This window comes from Ranitomeya imitator, chromosome 4 (genome assembly GCF_032444005.1).
Source record: "Ranitomeya imitator isolate aRanImi1 chromosome 4, aRanImi1.pri, whole genome shotgun sequence".
NCBI lineage: Eukaryota > Metazoa > Chordata > Amphibia > Anura > Dendrobatidae > Ranitomeya > Ranitomeya imitator.
Window position 1 is genome coordinate 456,921,848 of NC_091285.1, and position 23,226 is coordinate 456,945,073.

At 45.2% G+C, this 23,226-nt stretch overlaps 1 protein-coding gene across 3 annotated transcripts in view; it reads left to right on the forward strand.

Annotated features, from left to right (window-relative positions):
• DUOX1 (dual oxidase 1) overlaps positions 1-23,226 on the forward strand; it is a 280,203-nt gene that overhangs the window by 61,902 nt on the left and 195,075 nt on the right. For all 3 annotated transcript variants that reach the window (XM_069765805.1, XM_069765807.1, XM_069765808.1), the window contains one exon: positions 22,835-22,928. In XM_069765805.1, coding sequence (XP_069621906.1) covers positions 22,835-22,928 — 94 coding nt within the window. The remainder of the gene's footprint in view (positions 1-22,834; positions 22,929-23,226) is intronic.

Here is a 23,226-nt window from a genome sequence, read left to right on the forward strand (position 1 = left end):
CCTCGACCAACAGCGGGGCAGGAGGATCAACGGAGGGAACCATAGGCGCCACGTATCTCCGCAATAACGACCTATGGAACACATTATGGATGGCAAAAGAAGCTGGAAGGGCCAGACAAAATGACACAGGATTAAGAACTTCAGAAATCTTATACGGACCAATGAAACGAGGCTTAAACTTAGGAGAGGAAACCTTCATAGGAACATAACGAGACAACAACCAAACCAAATCCCCAACACGAAGTCGGGGACCAACACAGCGCCAGCGGTTAGCGAAACGTTGAGCCTTCTCATGGGACAATGTCAAATTGTCCACCACATGAATCCAAATCTGCTGCAACCTGTCCACCACAGTATCCACACAAGGACAGTCCGAAGGCTCAACCTGCCCTGAAGAGAAACGAGGATGGAAACCAGAATTACAGAAAAAGGGCGAAACCAAAGTAGGCGAGCTGGCCCGATTATTAAGGGCGAACTCAGCCAAAGGCAAGAAGGACACCCAATCATCCTGATCAGCAGAAACAAAGCATCTCAGATATGTTTCCAAAGTCTGATTAGTTCGTTCGGTTTGGCCATTTGTCTGAGGATGGAATGCCGAAGAAAAAGACAAATCAATGCCCATCTTAGCACAAAAGGACCGCCAAAACCTCGAAACAAACTGGGAACCTCTGTCCAAGACGATGTTCTCCAGAATGCCATGCAAACGAACCACATGCTGGAAAAACAATGGCACCAAATCAAAGGAGGAAGGCAATTTAGACAAGGGTACCAAATGGACCATCTTAGAGAAGCGATCACAAACCACTCAAATGACCGACATCCTTTGAGAGACAGGGAGATCTGAAATAAAATCCATGGAAATATGCGTCCAGGGCCTCTTCGGGACCGGCAAGGGCAAAAGCAACCCACTGGCACGAGAACAGCAGGGCTTAGCCCGAGCACAAGTCCCACAGGACTGCACAAAAGAACGCACATCCCGTGACAAAGAAGGCCACCAAAAGGATCTAGCCACCAAATCTCTGGTACCAAAGATTCCAGGATGACCAGCCAACACCGAACAATGAACCTCAGAGATAACTCTTCTAGTCCATCTATCAGGGACAAACAGTTTCTCCGCTGGACAACGGTCAGGTCTATCAGCCTGAAACTTCTGCAGCACCCGCCGCAAATCAGGGGAGATGGCAGACAAAATTACCCCCTCTTTGAGAATACCTGCCGGCTCAGGAACACCCGGAGAGTCAGGCACAAAACTCCTTGACAGGGCATCAGCCTTCACATTCTTAGAATATGGTGTCCACCATATTCAAAGATGCAGGACCAAATGGGACCAATATAATTAATGGAAGTAACCAAGAGGAGAAAATGTCTTTGAAAGATGCATTATTCAAACGAACTAAATCTTGGTGGAACAAGAATTCATTGGAACAATACTTACAGAAAAATTTGATCCCACGAGGCCTGCGAATACAGGTATTTCCCTCATTTCCATTGGAAGATACAACTTTATTAAAAAGATGGGAAGATGCCTGTAGTTTATGCTCTCGTACCTTTATGGAAATCTTAATTGAAGTCGATAAAAAGAATTTGGAATGCTTAGAAACAAGTATAAAAATATTACAAGACAAACTACAGAAAAATCTCACGAATGAACAATTATTGAAATTCGATGAGGATTTGAATGCATCATTTGTTAAATGGGAATCTGAGATTCAAAAAACAAAGGTGTCTAAATTTCAGCGTGATCTTCAAGATTATCAGACAAATAAAATCTATAAGTGGCGTGGTAGATCATCTTTGAAAAGATCGGCATCTGTTAGCTCCATGACAAGTACCAGCTCTGTGGGTTCAACGAATACACATGAAGGAGATTCTATGGAGGCCTTTAACAGATATGAAACAAGGTTTAAAACTAATAAACGAAAAGGCTTCAACTATCAAGACCAGGGATCTGGTAATGATGGTACTTTGAAGGTAATTAATTTATCCAAAACACAATTAACCCCTGATCAAATTTCTGTTTTATCTTTGGGTTTGGGTTTTTGCCCAACAGCAAAATTAGACCAATTTACGGCAATTAAGGATACATTCCTTTTTGCAAGGAAGATACTCTTAAAGAAATATCATACTGATAAGATGTCTTGTGGTAATCTTTTTTCTACAGAAGAAGAAATGGCAGCACTACAGGCATTAGAAGATCTATTAACTGAACAACAAGAAGTATCAGGTAAATTTCCGGAATCCATCAAAAAGAAATCAAAAAATTTTCCTTCCATAACATTGAATTCATCTGTTGAAATTTTTGTGAAAATGGTATGTGAAGGTATACGTGATTTACCATCTACGAGATCTTTTGATAATTTGAATTATGGACAACGGCTAGCTTTGGGTGAATTGACTAAAATGAAAGATCTAGTCTTTAAACCATCTGACAAAGGTGGAAATGTGGTAGTATGGCCCTATATACAATATGAGAAAGAGGCATATCGACAATTAAAGGATCCATCATGTTATGAGAGATTACCACAGGACCCAACCATAGAGTATCAGAAGAAATTATTTGACATTCTTGATTCTGCTTTGGAGGAGGGGATTATTTCTAAAAACATTTGGGAGGGACTACGATATGATTCACCTACAGTCCCTACTCTATATTTACTGCCAAAAGTTCACAAGAGTATGGTTGAGCCTCCAGGACGTCCCATCATCTCTGGGAATGGCAGTCTTATAGAACCTATTTCAAAGTTTTTGGATTACTATTTAAAACCAATAGTCATGGAATTGCCTTCATATATTAAGGACAGTACTGAGGCATTACAACGCCTTGATGGGGTGCATGTGGGTAGTGATATGTACATCATTACTTGTGATGTTGAATCACTATACACATGCATACCACATGAACAGGGTATATTCACATTCTTAGAGCCCGGAAGGTACGAAACCACAAAATCAAAACGGGAGAAAAACAGCGACCATCGAGCCTGTCTAGGATTCAACCGTTTTTCAGACTCGAGATAAGTCAAATTCTTGTGATCCGTCAAGACCACCACGCGATGCTTGGCTCCTTCGAGCCAATGTCGCCACTCCTCGAACGCCCACTTCATGGCCAACAACTTTCGATTGCCAACATCATAATAGCGCTCAGCAGGCGAGAATTTTCTAGAAAAGAAGGCACATGGTTTCATCACCGAGCCATCAGAACTTCTTTGCGACAAAACAGCCCCTGCTCCAATCTCAGAAGCATCAACCTCGACCTGAAACGGGAGCGAAACATCTGGCTGGCACAACACAGGGGCAGAAGAAAAACGACGCTTCAACTCCTGAAAAGCCTCTACAGCCACAGAGGACCAATTGACCACATCAGCACCTTTCTTGGTCAAATCAGTCAACGGTTTAGCAACACTAGAAAAATTAGCGATGAAGCGACGGTAAAAATTAGCAAAGCCCAGGAACTTCTGCAGGCTCTTCACAGATGTCGGCTAAGTCCAATCATAAATGGCCTGAACTTTAACAGGGTCCATCTCGATAGTAGAAGGGGAAAAAATGAAACCCAAAAATGAAACCTTCTGAACTCCAAAGAGACATTTTGACCCCTTCACAAACAAGGAATTCGCACGAAGGACCTGGAACACCATTCTGACCTGCTTCACATGAGACTCCCAATCATCCGAAAAGACCAAAATATCATCCAAATATACAATCATGAATCTATCCAGGTACTTTCGGAAGATGTCATGCATAAAGGACTGAAACACAGATGGAGCATTAGAAAGCCCGAATGGCATAACCAGGTACTCAAAATGGCCCTCGGGCGTAATAAATGCTGTTTTCCATTCATCGCCCTGTTTAATTCGCACAAAATTATACGCCCCTCGAAGATCTATCTTGGTGAACCAACTAGCCCCCTTTATACGAGCAAACAAATCAGACAGCAGCGGCAAAGGGTACTGAAATTTGACTGTGATCTTATTAAGAAGGCGGTAATCAATACAAGGTCTCAAAGAACCATCCTTCTTGGCCACATAAAAGAACCCTGCTCCCAACGGTGATGACGACGGGCGAATATGACCTTTCTCCAAGGATTCCTTTATATAACTCCGCATAGCGGCGTGCTCTGGCACAGATAAATTAAACAGTCGGCCCTTAGGAAACTTACTACCAGGAATCAAATTAATAGCACAATCGCAATCCCTATGAGGAGGTAGGGCACTGGATTTGGGCTCATCAAATACATCCCGGTAATCTGACAAAAACTCAGGGACCTCAAAAGGAGTGGAAGGCGAAATTGACAGCAAAGGAACATCACCATGTACCCCCTTACAACCCCAGCCGGACACAGACATAGATTTTCAATCCAATACTGGATTATGGACCTGTAGCCATGGCAACCCCAAAACGACCACATCATGCAGATTATGCAACACTAAAAAGCGAATATCCTCCTGATGTGCAGGAGCCATGCACATGGTCAATTGAGTCCAGTACTGAGGCTTATTCTTGGCCAAAGGCGTAGTATCAATTCCTCTCAATGGAATAGGATACTGCAAGGGCTCCGAGAAAAAACCACAGCGCCTGGCAAACTCCAAGTCCATCAAATTCAGGGCAGTGCCTGAATCCACAAATGCCATAACAGAATAGGACGACAAAGAGCAAATCAGAGTAACGGACAAAAGAAATTTCGACTGTACCGTACCAATGGTGGCAGACCTAGCAAACCGCTTAGTGCGCTTAGGACAATCGGAGATAGCATGAGTGGAATCAACACAGTAAAAACACAGCCCATTCCGACGTCTGTGTTCTTGCCGTTCAGCTCTGGTCAAAGTCCTATCACATTGCATAGGCTCAGGCCTATGCTCAGAGAATACCGCCAAATGGTGCACAGCTTTGCGCTCACGCAAGCACCGATCGATCTGAATGGCCAAGGACATAGACTCATTCAGACCAGCAGGCATGGGAAGTCCCACCATGACATACTTAAGGGCTTCAGAAAGACCCTTTCTGAAAATTGCCGCCAGGGCACACTCATTCCACTGAGTAAGCACAGACCACTTTCTAAACTTCTGACAATACACCTCCGCTTCATCCTGACCCTGACACAAAGCCAGCAAGATTTTCTCTGCCTGATCCACTGAATTTGGTTCATCATAAAGCAATCCAAGCGCCAGAAAAAACGCATCTACATCACGCAATGCAGGATCTCCTGGCGCAAGGGAAAATGCCCAGTCTTGAGGGTCACCACGCAACAAAGAAATAATGATTTTTACTTCTTGAACGGGGTCACCAGAGGAGCGGGGTTTCAAAGCTAGAAACAGTTTACAATTATTTTTGAAATTCAGGAACTTAGATATATCCCCAGAAAACAAATCAGGAATTGGAATTCTAGGCTCTAACATCGGATTCTGAACCACAAAATCTTGAATGTTTTGTACCCTTGCAGTGAGATGATCCACACAAGAGGACAGACCTTGAATGTCCATATCTACACCTGTGTCCTGAACCACCCAGATGTTAAGGGGAAAAGAAAGACAAAACACACTGCAGAGAAAAAAGAATGGTCTCAGAACTTCTCTTATCCCTCTATTGAGATGCATTAAAACTTTGGGCCAGCTGTACTGTTATGGACCTGGTGGTTAGGAGCACCCGGAACGACCTGATGGTTAAATTCACACAGGACAAGCTCTGGGAAGTGGGAACTCTGCTGACCGCAACCCCTAATCCTATCACACAACTAGAAATAGCCATGGAGCGTACCTATCTCTACCTAGACGCCTCTTCACAGCCTAAGAGCTAACTAGCCCTAGAGATAGAAAATAAAGCCTATCTTGCCTCAGAGAAATTCCCCAAAGAAAAAGGCAGCCCCCCACATATATTGACTGTGAGTTAAGATGAAAGTCACAAACACAGAAATGAAACAGGTTTCAGCAAAGGGAGGCCAGACTTACTAAACAGACTAAGGATAGAAAAGGTATCTTTGCGGTCAGCACAAAAAAACTACAAAAAGACCACGCAGAGTGAGCAAAAAGACCTCCGCACTGACTAACAGTGCGGAGATGCCACTCTGCATCCCAGAGCTTCCAGCTAGCAAGGCAAAATCATGATAGCCAGCTGGACAAGGAAACAATGAACAAATTATTAACTAGCAGGGACTTAGCTTCTGCTGGAGTAGACAGGTCACCAGAAAGATCCAAGAGCGAACTGAACCAGTACAAGAACATTGACAGCTGGCATGGAGTAACGATCTGAGTGGAGTTAAATAGAGCAGCCAGCCAAAGAATAAACTACGTCACCTGTGGAAGGAACCTCAGAAGCAGCAGCTCCACTCACAGCCACCAGAGGGAGTCCATGGACAGAACTCGCCGAAGTACCATTCATGACCACAGGAGGGAGTTCGATAACAGAATTCACAACACCAACCCTAACTTTACCCCAATCTTAACTTTAGCCCAACCCTAAATTTAGCCCAATTCTAACCCTAGCCACTGTTAGGACTGGCGGAACGCACCAAGAAAGGTGGTATAGACGCGTTCGCAGTCCGGGGTCCACCGTGCAGGTGAAAACCTGCTGCTAGTAAATACAGACTATATGGCGGTACACTAAAGTATATACACGTGGGTTCAACCTCACCCAGCGTGAAGGGAGCAATCCTGTTGCGTCACAGGATCGCGGTACCGCACCTAAAGTGCGAGCGAGTAGTCAGCGTACTTAACCCCAACTGTGATTGAAGTCCGATTAGACCCTCGCTGGCACTACACCACAACAGGGTGTGTAAGGAAACTAAGTATAAATATATAAATGCACAGGAGTGCGAGCAATGCCGCACTGACGGACGCCACCAACCACACTGGCTTGGGTATGGAAAGCGCAAGGCAAGCGCACGGCGCCGTACAGGCGGACACAGCAAGAGGACGCTGTAATGTGTGTATCGTGCAGATGATTAGTCGGGCGCTAGATAGCTACCGACATCCGCGAGCAGACAACAACTCTAGGGAGGGATATTTAGGAGCTTTCATCCATCGACATACATTCATCTACACACACACATATAACATTATGAGACAATACTAGCGCATGGCCGTGCGGTCATGCGCAATTTATATAGTTGCAGCACAGGAAGTGGCTACAGCACTTTTGCCCTTCCAAGACCTGCCAAGAGGACCAATGGAATGTGCTGCAGAGCCTGAGCACATGACCCTCGATCTCCAACGGGAGATCTTACCCTGGGCATGCTCAGTACGTGCAGACAAGGACTTAGTCCCAGAGAAGTCCGCTCGCTGCTGACCAGCACTGACTTTAATGGCAGAGACTGGAGAAGCAGCAGCAACTCTTCGCACAGAGTCAGACTGAGCGAGACGCCGGGATCGACGTCCCTGCTGAGCAGACTCCACTGCGGCTGGAGAAGAATGGGAGACCGCAGCGGAGACGGATCGAGATTCCCCCTGTGCAGCAGAGGAAACTCGACTCCTAACATTACGCCCCCTCCTAGGGCCCCCCCCCTCCTTGGGCCTCGCTACATTCGAAGGCAGCAATTAGCTGCGGAGCCCGAATGTGCTCAACAGGCTCCCAGGACCTGTCCTCGGGGCCATAACCCTTCCAGTCTACCAAATAAAATTTTTTACCACGCACCACCTTGCACCCCAAAATAGCGTTCACCTCATAATCGTCCGTAGACGAACCCGATGTCCCAGCAGATGACTCGGAAAGCCGGGACATATACACGGGTTTCAAGAGGGACACATGAAAGGTGTCGGTGATACCCAGGCGTGGCGGAAGGGCCAAACGATAGACCACAGGATTAACCTGCTCGAGGACCTTGAATGGGCCCAAGTAGCGAGGAGCAAATTTAGTGGACTCAACTCGCAGCCTGATGTTACGGGCGAAGAGCCACACCAAGTCGCCAGGAGCAAAGGTCGGAGCGGGGCACCGATGAGCATCGGCGGAGGACCTCATTCTCTCCTTAGAGGCCCGAATGGCATCCTGAGTGCGGTCCCAAATATCCCGTGCCTCCACAGCCCAGTCTGCCACCCTGGAGTCGGCGGAAGACACGGGCATAGGCACAGGTACCCGTGGATGCTGACCATAGTTGAGGAGGAATGGGGTTTGTCCAGTGGAGTCGGCTGCGGCATTGTTCAGTGCAAACTCTGCCCATGATAGCAAGGATGCCCAGTCATCCTGCCTGGCTGAAACAAAATGTCGCAGGTATGTGACCAAGGTCTGGTTGGCCCTCTCTACCAACCCATTCGTCTCGGGATGATAAGCGGAAGAGAGATTCAACTCAATACTGAGAAGACGACAGAGCTCTCTCCAGAACCGAGACGCAAACTGGGGACCCCGGTCACTGACAATTTTGTCTGGCATACCATGCAGGCGGAAGATATGTCTAATGAACAACGCTGCCAAGGCCCGTGCAGAAGGTAACCGCGGCAGCGGCACCAAAAGCACCATTTTTGAGAAATGATCGGTGATGACCCAAATGATGGTACAGCCGCGAGACTTGGGCAAACCCACAACAAAGTCCATCCCGACCATCTCCCAGGGCCTATCTGCCACCGGCAAGGGATAGAGCAAACCAGCTGGCCTTTGACGCGGAGATTTATTTTTGGCGCAGGAGACACACGCCAGAACATAATCCCTGACATCCCGGACCATATGCGGCCACCAGTACGTCCTCGCCAGTAGCTCAGATGTCCTCCTTGTCCCAAAGTGTCCACCCACCCTGGACGAATGAGCCCAAGAGAGAACCTCCGGTCGCAAATTAATGGGCACAAAAGTCTTGCCCGGAGGCACAGACTCTAGCGAAACCGGCGCCACAGTTCTCAGGCTCTCGGAAGGGACAATAAGCCGAGGCTCCTCTTCCTCATCCTCAGTTGACATAAGGGAGCGAGAGAGAGCGTCAGCACGGATATTCTTCTCCCCAGCGAGATAATGAAGGGAAAAGTGGAACCGGGAGAAGAACAGGGACCATCTGGCCTGGCGAGAATTTAGCCGCTGGGCTGTCTGCAAATAGACCAAATTTTTGTGGTCCGTGTAAACTTGGAAGGGAAACCGCGCACCTTCCAGAAGGTGTCTCCACTCCGAAAAGGCCAACTTCATTGCTAGCAACTCCCTGTCCCCGATGGAGTAGTTCCTCTCCGCTGACTTGAAGGTCTTGGAGAAGAAGAAGCATGGATGCTTCCGACCTTGAGCATCCTTTTTTGGTAGAGGACTGCTCCAGCACCAACGGACGAGGCATCCACCTCCATTAGGAATGGCTTATCCACATCGGGACGATGTAAGATGGGAGCGCTAGCAAAGTGGGACTTAATAGAAGTGAAGGCCTTAGAGACCGCTTCCGACCACAATTTGGGATTTGCTCCCTTCTTGGTGAGGGCTACCAAGGGAGCTACCAGAGTTGAGAAGTGGGGAATGAACTGGCGGTAATAGTTTATGAAACCCATAAAGCACTGCACCGCTTTAAGAGAATGGGGCTCTTGCCAGTCCATCACAGCCTGTAGTTTGGCAGGATCCATAGCCAATCCCTGGGCGGAGATGATATAGCCCAGGAAAGGTAAGGACTCCTGCTCAAACACACACTTCTCCAACTTTGCATAAAGAGAGTTTGCCCGTAGGAGGTCGAAGACTCTGCCAACATCTCTCCAGTGGGAGTCAATATCTGGAGAAAAGATGAGAATATCATCCAGATAGACTACAACCGAGGTGGAAAGCATATCCCGGAAGATGTCATTGACAAAGTCTTGGAAAACGGCAGGTGCATTACAGAGCCCGAAGGGCATCACCAGATACTCATAGTGCCCATCTCTGGTGTTAAATGCCGTTTTCCACTCGTCCCCCTCACAGATGCGAATCAGGTTATAAGCACCCCGCAGATCTAGTTTAGTAAACACTCTAGCTCCCCGAAGCCTATCGAAAAGCTCAGATATCAACGGCAAAGGGTACTTGTTCTTAACTGTGATAGCATTAAGACCCCTGTAGTCTATGCATGGACGTAGTTCTCCATTCTTCTTCTGCACGAAAAAGAACCCTGCCCCAGCAGGTGACACTGACTTCCTGATGAACCCTCTTGCCAGATTCTCTTGTATGTACTGCGACATTGCCTCCGTTTCCAGGAGAGATAATGGATAGACTCGACCCCGGGGAGGCTCAGCACCAGGCAAGAGATCAATAGGACAGTCATAGGGGCGATGGGGCGGAAGAGTCTCCGCTGCCTTTTTGGAGAATACGTCTGCATAAGACCAATTTTGCTTGGGGAGAAAGGAGAGATCTGCGGGTACCTCTGTAGTAGTAACCTGAACGCACTCTCGATGACACCTGTTCCCACAAGATTCACCCCATCCCAGAATTCTGCCTGAGGACCACTCGATGTGAGGAGAGTGGTACCGTAACCAAGGTATCCCCAAGAGAACCTCATCAATTCCCTCAGGAATGACGAGTAGAGATATAATCTCCTGATGAGATGGTGACATGGACAGAGTAAAAGGGATAGTTTGATGTGTAATCTGTGTGGGCAGTGTCGACCCATTCACCACTCGTACCGTTACTGGTTGAGATAGCATGACCAGAGGAATTGCGTGACGTTGGGCGAAGGCTGAAGACATAAAATTGCCCTCTGCCCCAGAATCCACGCAGAGTTCCACCGAGTGAGAGGATGAGCCCAATGTTATTGTCCCCTTAAAGGACAATTTGGAGGCAAACGTCGCCGTGTCTAGTGCACCTCCACCAACTACCACTAGACGCTGACATTTCCTCGACCGCTGGAGACATCTGGAGGCAAGATGTCCAGACTGTTGGCAAAGATGACAAATCTGGAGTGCACGAGCGGTCCGGGACTTAGATCCTGCTCGAGACTCTACCACAGGCTCATGGGGCTCAGGAGCCTGGTCTGGAGATTCCAAAGGTTTGGCAAAGGTGGGAGCCAGCCGAAACCTCTGCCTACACTGGGCTCGCTCTAACCTCCGCTCGTGAAAACGGAGATCAATACGAGTGGATAGAGTAATTAATTCCTCCAGTGTGGCGGGAATCTCCCTAGTGGCCAGGGCGTCCTTAACGTGGTCAGCCAGCCCCCTCCAAAATATTGGAATGAGGGCTTTATCCGACCACTCCAGCTCAGATGCTAAGGTGCGGAAGTGGACGGCAAAATGACTGACCAAGGACGAGCCCTGAGTCAATGCCAACAATTGGAGCGCCGTATCATGGGTGACACGAGGTCCCAAAAAGACCTGTTTCAGAGTGCTCAGAAACAACGGAGCACTCTGCACCACATGATCGCTACGCTCCCATAGCGGCGTAGCCCACCGCAACGCTCTGTCCGACAGAAGAGACACTATAAATCCCACCTTAGCCCGCTCTGTAGGGAAACGAGAGGCCAGAAGCTCGAGATGGATAGAGCACTGACTCACGAAACCCCTACAAGACTTACTGTCAGCAGAGAATTTCTCTGGAAGCGGGAGGCGAGTTAGAGTCGGGACAGGAGCGGCAGTGGACAAGGTGCCTGCAGCAACACTAGCAGCCTGAACAGCGACAGCAGTGACATCCACAGCTGAAGTTGAACGCTCAAGAGCCGCCAACCTTCCCTCCAGCTGCTGGATGTACCGCTGTGAACGCTGATCGTCCATCATTTACTAGCCAGACCCTGGCGCTAGTATTCTGTTAGGACTGGCGGAACGCACCAAGAAAGGTGGTATAGATGCGTTCGCAGTCCGGGGTCCACCGTGCAGGTGAAAACCAGCTGCTAGTAAATACAGACTATATGGCGGTACACTAAAGTATATACACGTGGGTTCAACCTCACCCAGCGTGAAGGGAGCAATCCTGTTGCGTCACAGGATCGCGGTACCGCACCTAAAGCGCGAGCGAGTAGTCAGCGTACTTAACCCCAACTGGGATTGAAGTCCGATTAGACCCTCGCTGGCACTACACCACAACAGGGTGTGTAAGGAAACTAAGTATAAATATATAAATGCATAGGTGTGCGAGCAATGCCACACTGACGGACGCCACCAACCACACTGGCTTGGGTAAGGAAAGCGCAAGGCAAGCGCACGGCGCCGTACAGGCGGACACAGCAAGAGGACGCTGTAATGTGTGTATCGTGCAGATGATTAGTCGGGCGCTAGATAGCTACCAACATCCGCGAGCAGACAATAACTCTAGGGAGGGATATTTAGGAGCTTTCATCCATCGACATACATTCATCTACACACACACATATAACATTATGAGACAATACTAGCGCATGGCCGTGCGGTCATGCGCAGTTTATATAGTTGCAGCACAGGAAGTGGCTACAGCACTTTTGCCCTTCCAAGACCTGCCAAGAGGACCAATGGAATGTGCCGCAGAGCCTGAGCACATGACCCTCGATCTCCAACGGGAGATCTTGCCCTGGGCATGCTCAGTGTGTGCAGATAAGGACTTAGTCCCAGAGAAGTCCGCTCGCTGCTGACCTGTATTGGCTTTAAAGGCAGAAGCTGGAGAAGCAGCAGTAACTCTTCTCACAGAGTCAGACTGAGCGAGACGCTGGGATCGACGTCCCTGCTGAGCAGACTCCACTGCGGCTGGAGGAGAATGGGAGACCGCAGCGGAGACGGATCAAGATTCCCCCTGTGCAGCAGAGGAAACTCGACTCCTAACTTTAGCCAAACCCTAACCCCAACCCTAACCCTAGCCCAACCCTAACTTTAGCCAAACTCTAACTTTAGCCCAACTCTTACCCTAATGGAAAAATTAAAATAAATAATTTTTAAAATTTTATTATTTTTGCCTAACTAAGGGGGTGATAAAGGGGATTTGATTTACTTTTTTTTATTTTGATCACTATGATAGGGTCTATCACAGTGATCAAAATGACCCAATAGGAAAAATTTCCTATTGTTGCCTGGTGCCGACTGGAAGATCTCTGAGGGTGCACTGCACATGTGCCTGCCATTTTCTCCTGGAAGAAGATGCTGGTGGCCCGGGGGAATTCACAGGGGGTTACAGGGACACCGGAGGTACCGGGGGGATCGGGGTACCTCACATATCTCCCCTTGATGTGGGATCATGATCACATCAGGGGAGAGAGGTATCAAATGGGAATTCGGACCTTTTATTTTTGCAGTCGACGATATTCCATTAATAATGGCGATCACAACACTGGGGTCAGTATAAACCGACCTGAATCATGTTCTCTGAGGTCTCAGCTACCCCCGGTAGCTGAGACCCCAAAGAAATTCTAACTCTGAGGGGCTTTATTCACTTATTTCTCAGCACCGTTAAAAAGTGGCACTGAGTCATAGGTACCCTTAACTGCTGCCATTAAAAAGGGTATCAGTGGCTGATAAGTGGTTAAAGTCAAATATTTAAAATTTTTCTACACTCCACTTCCCATTTTTTGTACAAAGTTGAGTAGCTTTGCCTTGTGCCATTAACAGTCTTTTATCCATAATTCTTCGATGAAGAATGCTTCTGGCCAGGCTTTTCTAAACAGTAGATGGTCTAGCTGGCTTCCGCTTTTTGCAGCTCTGATCTGCTTACTTTAGGATAACTGCATTATCCAATTCAGAATTCTTGATATTGAAGAGTATATTTTTGCCATCTGAAATCATCTTAATTACTAAGAATTCCTAATTAGAGAATGCTGCTATTTTAAAGTATTCACAGAATTAATTCTCCTTATTGGCACCTCCACAATTGCTATTCTGCATACTGACCATTCACTATATTTATTAGTTCTGAACTGGTTGCATTGATGGATACATTTCAACTGTGAAGGGTAGTATGCAGGATTTGCCTGTGATCTGCTGTGCTAAGTTTATTTTGCCAACCCTTGTGTCTACAGAGCTTAAGGTTCCCTGTTTTTTTGTTCTTCTTCAAAAGAACTGGGACACCACATCTTAAAAGCCCAGTCTTGAAAACTTTACCTAGAATACTTATGCTGCATCAGCAAAAGGTCTATCTTATGTTTTGTTTTTAGTCTAGCCATGTAGTATGACCTGAGACATGAAATTGATTTTCGCAACCTCACCTTTCCCAATTTTAAACCTCCTACACTGGTGTTTCTGCATCAGTGCATAACTATTTTAACCTACGCATAAAAATGATGATCATTATCATCGGTATAACTGGTTACTCATTCACCTGACTATAATACTACATCATAATCCCTGACTTTGTGCAAGTATACCTAGATGAATTGATGCTGCTTAGAAGGCAAAGAGTGTTCACATCAAATGTTGATCTGATTTAGGATTCTCCTTTGTTTATTCACTTTACATTTTGCTATTTGATAAAAATTGACTATGAAAACTTCTATTTTTTAACGCACTCTTCCTTTGTACCACTTTTTTCACACCTTAAATTTCAGAATTGTTTCCAAACCTGTCTAAAACTTTTGCATAGAAGTGTATGTTAGGGTTGGCACCGAGTACATATATATGTATTAATAGGTGCGTTCGCAACCCGGGGTCCACCGTGCAGGAGAGGAACCTGCTGCTGGCAAATGGTGGCGCTATATGGCGGTATAAGCGAACTCTGTTAACTCCACAGATTCGCTAGAAACAAGATGCTGTGCCCTGTTAACCTCACAGAGGTGCACAGCTACCAACAGAGCAAAACTGTGGTCATGCAGTCAGAGAAACAAGCAAGCAACTCCTCACCAGAGGTGCCGGTATTCTAGTGGCTTATTTCAGCCAAGGCCCTGAATACACACATACAACTCCTCACTGGAGGTGCCGGTATTCTAGGGGCTTATTTCAGCCAAACCCTAACCACATCCAGAGAAGACCACACTGGTGCTGAGCTCATAGACTTTGGTTTGATACTAGCGCATGGCCGTGCGGCCATGCAAACCTTTTATAGCTGTAGCATACAATGACCTTCCAAGTGATCCAATAGGAGCTGCTATAGGGCCTGGGCGTGTGACCCCTGACCTTCAAAGAGAGGTCCTCCCGTGGGCATGCTCAGTGTGTCCAAAGCAGGACTTAGTCCCAGAAAAGCCTGCACGCTGCTGACCAGTGCTGGCTACAAAAGCAGAACCTGGAAAGGCAGCAGTAATTCTTTGCACAGTATCAGGCTGAGTGAAATGCTGGGACCGATGTCTCCGCTGAGCAGGCTCCACTGCAGCTGAAGCAGAATGGGAGATCGCAGCAGACATGGCTCGAGATTCCCCCTGTGCAGTGGTGGGAACTCGACTCCTAACAGTGTATATATTTGTGCATTGTCTGCACAATTATTAAACAAGTGAGTATTTTGACCATATCACCATCTCTAAACAGATTTTCCAAATCCAATCTGTATAAATTTGAATGACATTGAATGAAGCAGATCAGGTGATGTGTATTTGTATAATGACGGATGGTGTGGTCTAAGGATGCAACACCCTTTATCAACATGTGCAGAATTATTAGGCAGCTTGTTTTCCTCAGCCAAGATAATAATAATAATAATAATTTTTATTTATATAGCGCCAACATATTCCGCAGCGCTTTACAAATTATAGACGGGAATTGTACAGACAATAGACATTACAGCATAACAGAAATATAGTTCAATACAGATACCAGGAGGAGTGAGGGCCCTGCTCGCAAGCTTACAAACTATGAGGAAAAGGGGAGACACGAGAAGTGGATGATAACAATTGCTTTAGTTATTCGGACCGGCCATAGTGTAAGGCTCAGGTGTTCATGTAAAGCTGCATGAACCAGTTATCTGCCTAAGTATGTAGCAGTACAGACACAGAGGGCTAATACTGCATAAAGTGTATGAGAACATGATGCGAGGAACCTTTTTTTTTTTTTTTTTTTATAAATAGGCCACACATAGACGAAAAGAGATTTATCCCCTTAGTGACACAGGCAATTTGGTACTTAATGACCATGCCAAGTTTTACAATTCTGACCACTCTCACTTTATGAAGTTACAGCTCTAGAACGCTTCAACATATCCCACTGATTCTGAGATTGTTTTTTGTAACATTTTGTACTTCATGTTAGGCTTCTTTTACACTTGCCGTGGTTTTGCGCACCGTTTTTGCGGACCCAATAGATATCTATTGGGTGGCAAAAACGGGCCACAATAATTCCACGGAGTGCCGTACGCCGTATGGCCATGAGGCCCGTATTTACGGCCATGAAAAAATATCGGGGCCACAAAAACAACGGAAGCTTGTTTTGCGGTGCACCGTGAATACCGTTTTTGCAGAACGCTATTTTTTTCAAATACTTTTATCATAGTATTGGAAACCAGAAAAGCGGTGATCCACAAGTTTTTTTGCTGTCTGTTATTACAGCAGACCATGAAAATTGTCGCATTATGGCCGCAAAAGACGTGGCAAGTGTAAAATAAGCCTTAGTTGTAAAATTTCTTCAATATAGCTTGTGTCCATGAAAAAAATGGAAATTTGGCAAAATTTTGAAAATTTAGCAATTTTCAAACTTTTAATTTTTGTACCCTTAAAGTAAACCCTCATTTTTTCAACAAAATTTACAAAACCAATTTGCAGGGGTCCACTTCACATTTAAAGTGAGTTTGGGGGGTAAATATAACAGAAAATAACCAAAAGTGACACCATTCTATAACCTGTACCCTTCAAGGTGCACAAAACCACATTCAAGAAGATTATTAACCCTCCAAGTGCTTTACGAGACCTAAAGCAATGTGGAAGGAAAAAATGAACATTTTAATTTTTCACAAAAAAATTACTTTGGAGCAATTTTTTTTTATTTTCACAAGAATATCAGGAAAAAATGGACCACAAAATTTGTTGTTCAATTTCTCCTGAGTACTCCAATGCCCATTATGTTTGACTTTTTGAACGTAAAATTAGCTTTAATCAATGATGGCGCTATGTCATGTTTGGAGACCCCTTGATGCACCTAAACAGTGGAACTCCCAATTCTAACTACAACTGTAACCCCAACACACCCCTAACCCTAACTTTAGCCCAACCCTAACCCTAGCCCATCCCTAACCCTAGCCCAACCCTAACTTTAGTTCAACCCTCACTTTAGCCCAACCCTAACTTTATCCCAACTCTACCCCAAGCCCCAACCTTAACCCTGGCCCAACCCTAACCCTATCTTTAGCCCAACCCTAACTTTATCCCAACTCTAACCCTAATGGAAACATGGAAATAAATAAGTTTTTTAATTTTATTATTTTTACCTAAGGGGGTGATTAATGGAGCATTGATTTACTTTTTTTTACTTTAATCATTGTGATAGGGTCTGTTACAGTGATCAAAATGAACCAAAAAATTTCCTATTGTTGCCGGGTGCCGGCCGGCAGATCTGGGCGAGCGCATACACAGTGCATGATTTGCATTTTCTTACCGGAAGAAGATGCTGCCGGCTGGAGGACATCATGTGGGATGCAGGAGAATCTAGGGCAGGGGTCCCCAACTCCAGGCCTCGAGGGCTGCCAACAGTGCAGGTTTTCAGGATTTCTTTAGTATTGCATTGGTGGTAATGTGATCATCTGCACAGGTGATGATTCCAACCCCTGTGCAATACTAAGGAAATCCTGAAAACCTGCACTGTTGGCGGCCCTCGAGGCCTGGAGTTGGGGACCACTGATCTAGGGACACCAGAGGTACCAGGGGGGATTGGGGAAACCCATTTATCTCTCTGCGATCACATCAGAGGAGCGAGAAATGAAATGGGAAATTTTTTTCGTGGTCACCGTTATTCCATGAATAACGGTGATCCCAATACTGGGGTCGGTAAAAACTGACCGGATCATGTTCTCTGGGGTCTCAGCTACCCCCTGTAGCCGAGACCCCAGATAAATTCCGACACTTATACTTATAGCACTTATTTCTCAGTGCCGTTAAAAAGCTGCCCTGAGGCATAAGTACCCTTTACTGCTGCCATTAAAAGGCATATCGGAGGTTGCTAAGGGGTTAACGGACTCCTAAAAGTCAAAAGTTAAAAATCTTGCAGAGGGAGGCACAAAAAATGTGAGGTAAAAAAGATGCATAACTGACAAAAAGTTTGGAAGAATCAAATGTGAAATCACCAGGAACCCAATATCCTCCTGTTCTGTTATATTCCAGACAATAATTCTCCACACTAATAGTTAACTTAGAGAGAAAAAAAACTCACTTCTATTTTCCTAAATGTTCAGATTTCAGATTTATTAACATTTCAGATTGTTCAAAAGTACTGTAGTTGTTCAATAATAAAATTAAAATTAATCATACAAATACAAATTCTCTAATAATTGTGCACACAGATAATAGTGTTCTATACTTATACCTTACTGTGGCTCCATTGGCTTTGACAACAGTCATTTCTGGGTCACACAGTGCTGTGTGAGGCATAGTGTTTCTGAAGAGTGCCGACATCAGTAACATTACTGCTCATCAGAGTTGCTGAGCAATTTACGCTCTGCTTGACTTGTCAACTCTGATGAGCAGTAACATTACTGATGTCAGCGCTCTTCAGAATTGCCGGGTCTCACTCAACACCTCGAAGTGGCTGTTGGAGGACTGAATATACTTTGTTGGATTCGTTTGAACTACATTGGACCTGTATGGAAACTTTTTTTTAATAAAGTGGTGAACAAGGGGCAGAGTCTTTGCTTTATTTCTGTCTTTTGTCTGTATGTTCTTTTCATGTTTCAATTCGCTGGACTAAATCAGATTTGCTGGATTACACTGGACCTAAGTGGGATTTTTTAAAAATAAAGTGCTAAACTAAGGAAAGTATCGGGAAGTGTTTATTTAAATAAAGTATTTTTTTGTGTGTCATTCTTTTTTTACATGGGTTAGTAATGGGGGTGTCTGGTAGACTCCTCTTCATTACTAACACCAGGGTTTGATGTCAGCTGTGTTTTTGTACAGATCACAGCTGACATCAACCCCAAGTCCCATTACCGCAATTGACACCACACTAGGGCATCAGGAGGAACTAAGACAAAGCACCATAATTGGAGCATCTCATATGATGTGCCATTTCTGGGGCAGATGCACGCTGATATTTTTACGCAAGGAAGCGGCCAATAACCATGGACCTTCCTAGCCTGATTGATAGCATCAGCTCTCAGCTGCCTGCTTTACTTTTGCTGGTTGCCAAAAATCAAAGAGACCCCACATCATTTTTTTAATTTATTTCTTTACTAGGTTAATATACATACAGTTAGCTACACATGCAAGCCACAAATTGCATATCTAACAGATACCAATTATCTATCTATCCATCTGTCTGTCTATCTATCATTAGTGATGAGAGAGTGTACTTGTTGCTCGGGTTTTTCCCGAGCATGCTCGGGTGATCTCCAACTATTTGTTAGTGTTTGGAGATTTCATTTTCATCACTTCAGCTGAATGATTTACAGCTACTATCCAGCCTGAGTACATGTGGGGGTGCCTGGTTGCTAGGGAATCCCCACATGTAATCAAGCTGTCTATCAGCTGTAAATCATTCAGCTGCCATGATGAAAACTAAATCTCCAAGCAGTCATTCATAAATACTCGGAGGTCATCTGAGCGTGCTCGGGAAAACCCGAGCAACGAGTACACTTGCTCATCATTATCTATCATCTATCTATTTATTTATCTTTGAACATCTTTAACACATATAAATCTGTCATTTCTCTTCTGCATTCTATTCTGGTACGTGTCACAACGATGTCATCCATGTGCTGTACATATTGCCTTATATTGGCTGTTGTCATCCATGCTGGGTGGAAAAAAATGGACGTGTCTACATGTGGGTCACACAGAACATGTGTCCATGTGAAAACACAGCACCTTTTGCTACAAATTCTCTCATCTCTTGGCATCACAGACTTGGCCCTTTCCTGGATCTCGTCATATCTGACAGACCGAACATTCAGTGTCTCCCTCCCCCACACCACCTCCTCACTTTGCCCCTTGTCAGTCGGTGTTCCTCAAGGCTCTGTTCTAGGACCCCTACTCTTCTCCATCTACACTTTCGGCTTGGGACAGCTCATAGAATCCCACGGTATGCAGTACCATCTCTACGCTGATGACACGCAGATCTACCTATCCGGACCTGACCTCACCTCCTTACCAAAATCCCGCACTGTCTGTCTGCTATTTCAGCCTTCTTTTCTGCTCGCTTTCTACAACTGAACATGGACAAAACAGAATTCATCATCTTTCCCCCATCCCACTCTACCCTTCCACCAGACCTATCCATCAATGTCAATGGCTGCTCACTTTCCCCAGTCCCACACGCCCGGTGCCTCGGGGTGATCCTCGACTCTGCCCTCTCTTTCAAGCCACATATCCAAGCCCTTGCCTCCTCCTGCCGTCTCAAACTCAAAAATATTTCCCGGATCCGTGCTTTCCTTGACCGCGACACCGCAAAAACGCTAGTGCATGCCCTTATCATCTCCCGCCTCGACTACTGCAACCTCCTACTCTCTGGACTCCCCTCTAGCACTCTGGCACCGCTCCAATCCATCCTACACTCTGCTGCCCGACTAATCTACCTGTCTCCCCGCTATTCCCCAGCCTCTCCCCTATGTCAAGCCCTTCACTGGCTTCCTATCGCCCAGAGACTCCAGTTCAAAACCCTCACAATGACATACAAAGCCATCCACAACCTTTCTCCTCCATACATCTGTGACATGGTCTCCCGGTACCTACCTACACGCAACCTCCGATCCTCTCAAGACCTCCATCTCTACTCCCCTCTCATCTCTTCTTCCCACAACCGCATCCAAGACTTCTCCCGTGCTTGCCCCATACTCTGGAACTCTCTACCCCAACACATCAGACTCTCGCCTACCATAGAAACCTTCAAAAAGAACCTGAAGACCCACATCTTCCGACAAGCCTACAGCCTGCAGTGATCCTGAAGTTACTGAACCGCCGCGCAACCTGCCCTACCCTCTCCTAGTGTTTCATCACCCATCCCCTGCAGACTGTGAGCCCTCGCGGGCAGGGTCCTCCCTCCTTATGTACCCGTGTGCCTGTTATCTGCTCATGTTTAATGTATTTGTCTATATTTGCCTCGTATTCACATGTAAAGCGCCATGGAATAAATGGCGCTATAAAAATGTATAATAATAATAATAAATGTGTTCAGCCCCATAGTTTATAATGGGGAGGTGTGGATACATGGATACTAATAGATCATAAACTGAACATGAGTCAACAGTGTGATGCAGCATCAAAAAAAAGGCAAATGCAATTCTGGGATGTATTAACAGAAGCATACAGTCTAGATCACGTGAAGTCATTATTACCCTCTACTCCTCTTTGGTCAGACCTCATCTGGAATACTGTGTCCAGTTTTGGGCACCACATTTTTAAAAAGACTATCAACAAACTGGAGCAAGGTCAGAGAAGAACGATCAGATTGGTGACTGGTCGGCAAACTATGTCCTATGAGGTACGGTTACAGGATTTTGGAATGCTTCCAAAAAAGAAGACTGAGAGGAGGCTTAATAGCTGTCAACAAATATCTCAAGGGCTGTCACATTGTAGAAGGATCTTCTTTATTCTCATTTGCACAAGGAAAGGCTAGAAGCAATGGGATGACACTGAATGAGAACAGACACAGATTAGATATTTGAAGAAACTTTTTGACAGTTAGAGTGATCAATGAGTGAGGCTGCCACGAGAGGTGGTGAGTTCTCCTTCCTTGGATGTTTTCAAACAGAGGCTGGACAGAAATCTGTCTGGGATGATTTAGTGAATCCTGCTTTGAGCAGGGGTTGGACAAGATGACCCAGGAGGTCCCTTCCAATGCTATTATTCTATGATTCTATGATTCTATGTCTAAAGTACTCGTGAAAATTGATGCCACATGTGCGTGTCTCCAGGACATGTGAAGAGGGCCTAAGGTTGTATTGAGTTCTTGAAAGTGGTTTAATAAAGTCCAAGAAACTTGTTACAGTGTTACATCTTTTCACGGTAATTAGATGCTTTGCTGTACTTAAAGGGAACCTGTCAGCTGTTTTGGCCGATATAAGATGCGGCCACCGCCTTTCAGGGCTTATCTACAGCATTCTATAATACTGTAGATAAGCCTCAAATCCAACCTGTAATTGAATAAAAATAAGTTTTATTATACTCACCTGCAGGGCAGTCCAGTCCAATGGATGTAGTAGACAAAAAACTTGGCACTCAGCTTAAGGTTCTTGAATGAAACTGTATTTTAAAGAAATCCAAAAAGTGGTACAATCTAGGATGTTTCGGTGACACCTTGACCTTCCTCAATGTACCGACTGTTTCACTCTGTTTTAGTTTCAGAATTCAGTGGATCTGGGCACTTCACCTCACAGAGGACCAAACCCTCACAGTCACCACTGACAGACTTGTACCGATAACTGGTGGACACCGGATCCACCCGCCCCATTTACGAAATTCCAAAATCATGAGTGATAGATTGATTAAAAGGATCCACTGAATCCTGAAACAAAAACTCTTGCAGGTGCTCTGAGTACATACTATGATGAAAATAGAAAGTGTTCTTAGCCAGAGATTATTACTATATGTTGTATTCATAATTTATATTTAAGTGGATATTCCGATCTTGGACATGTATAGTATATCAACCAGATGTATTTTTAAATGATGTATTCCCGCCTCTGGAACCTGTACTTTTATCCAGAATGGGGTCCCCTATGCACTCATGCACAGCTTGCTTCATTCACCTGTTTAGGAGCTCTGAAAAGAACCAAACAATCATGCATGTTCTGTCGTGAGTTGCCATAAATGACAAGCATGGAAATATTAATATATTCAATATTATAGTAAAGTTGGAGCAACACATTCATATGAATCTATATGTATGTCGCTATTACCTTTATATCATTATAAAATGTCATGCATACTTTTTAAGATCAATCTGAGCAAGCTTTATTTGTAATGTATTCATATATACAGGTTATAATCAACACGTTGACTCCAGTCTTACAAATGAATTCCAAGTTGTTCTCCAGTTCCTATCCTCATTAGTGCCACCAGGTATTTATGCCAGGTAATTTTTTAATTTATCTAATTAGTGTGCAATCAATGTAGCTATATATGCTGTGGTCATAGCTCTTGCTTTAAGGGCCCCATTATGGTATACAATAACTGTTTCATAATGAACATCATTGTGAAATTATTACAATTATCATTGAGCAGTTGTAACTTGCATGATGATATTACATGGGCTAGTGTGAGGCAATATTTTTTTTATGAAGCCTGCTCAGAGAGAGTATAATCTATAGATTAACAGCAGACAAATAATTTAAATGATGACAATGTTGGTACACAAGCATATTTCATACATG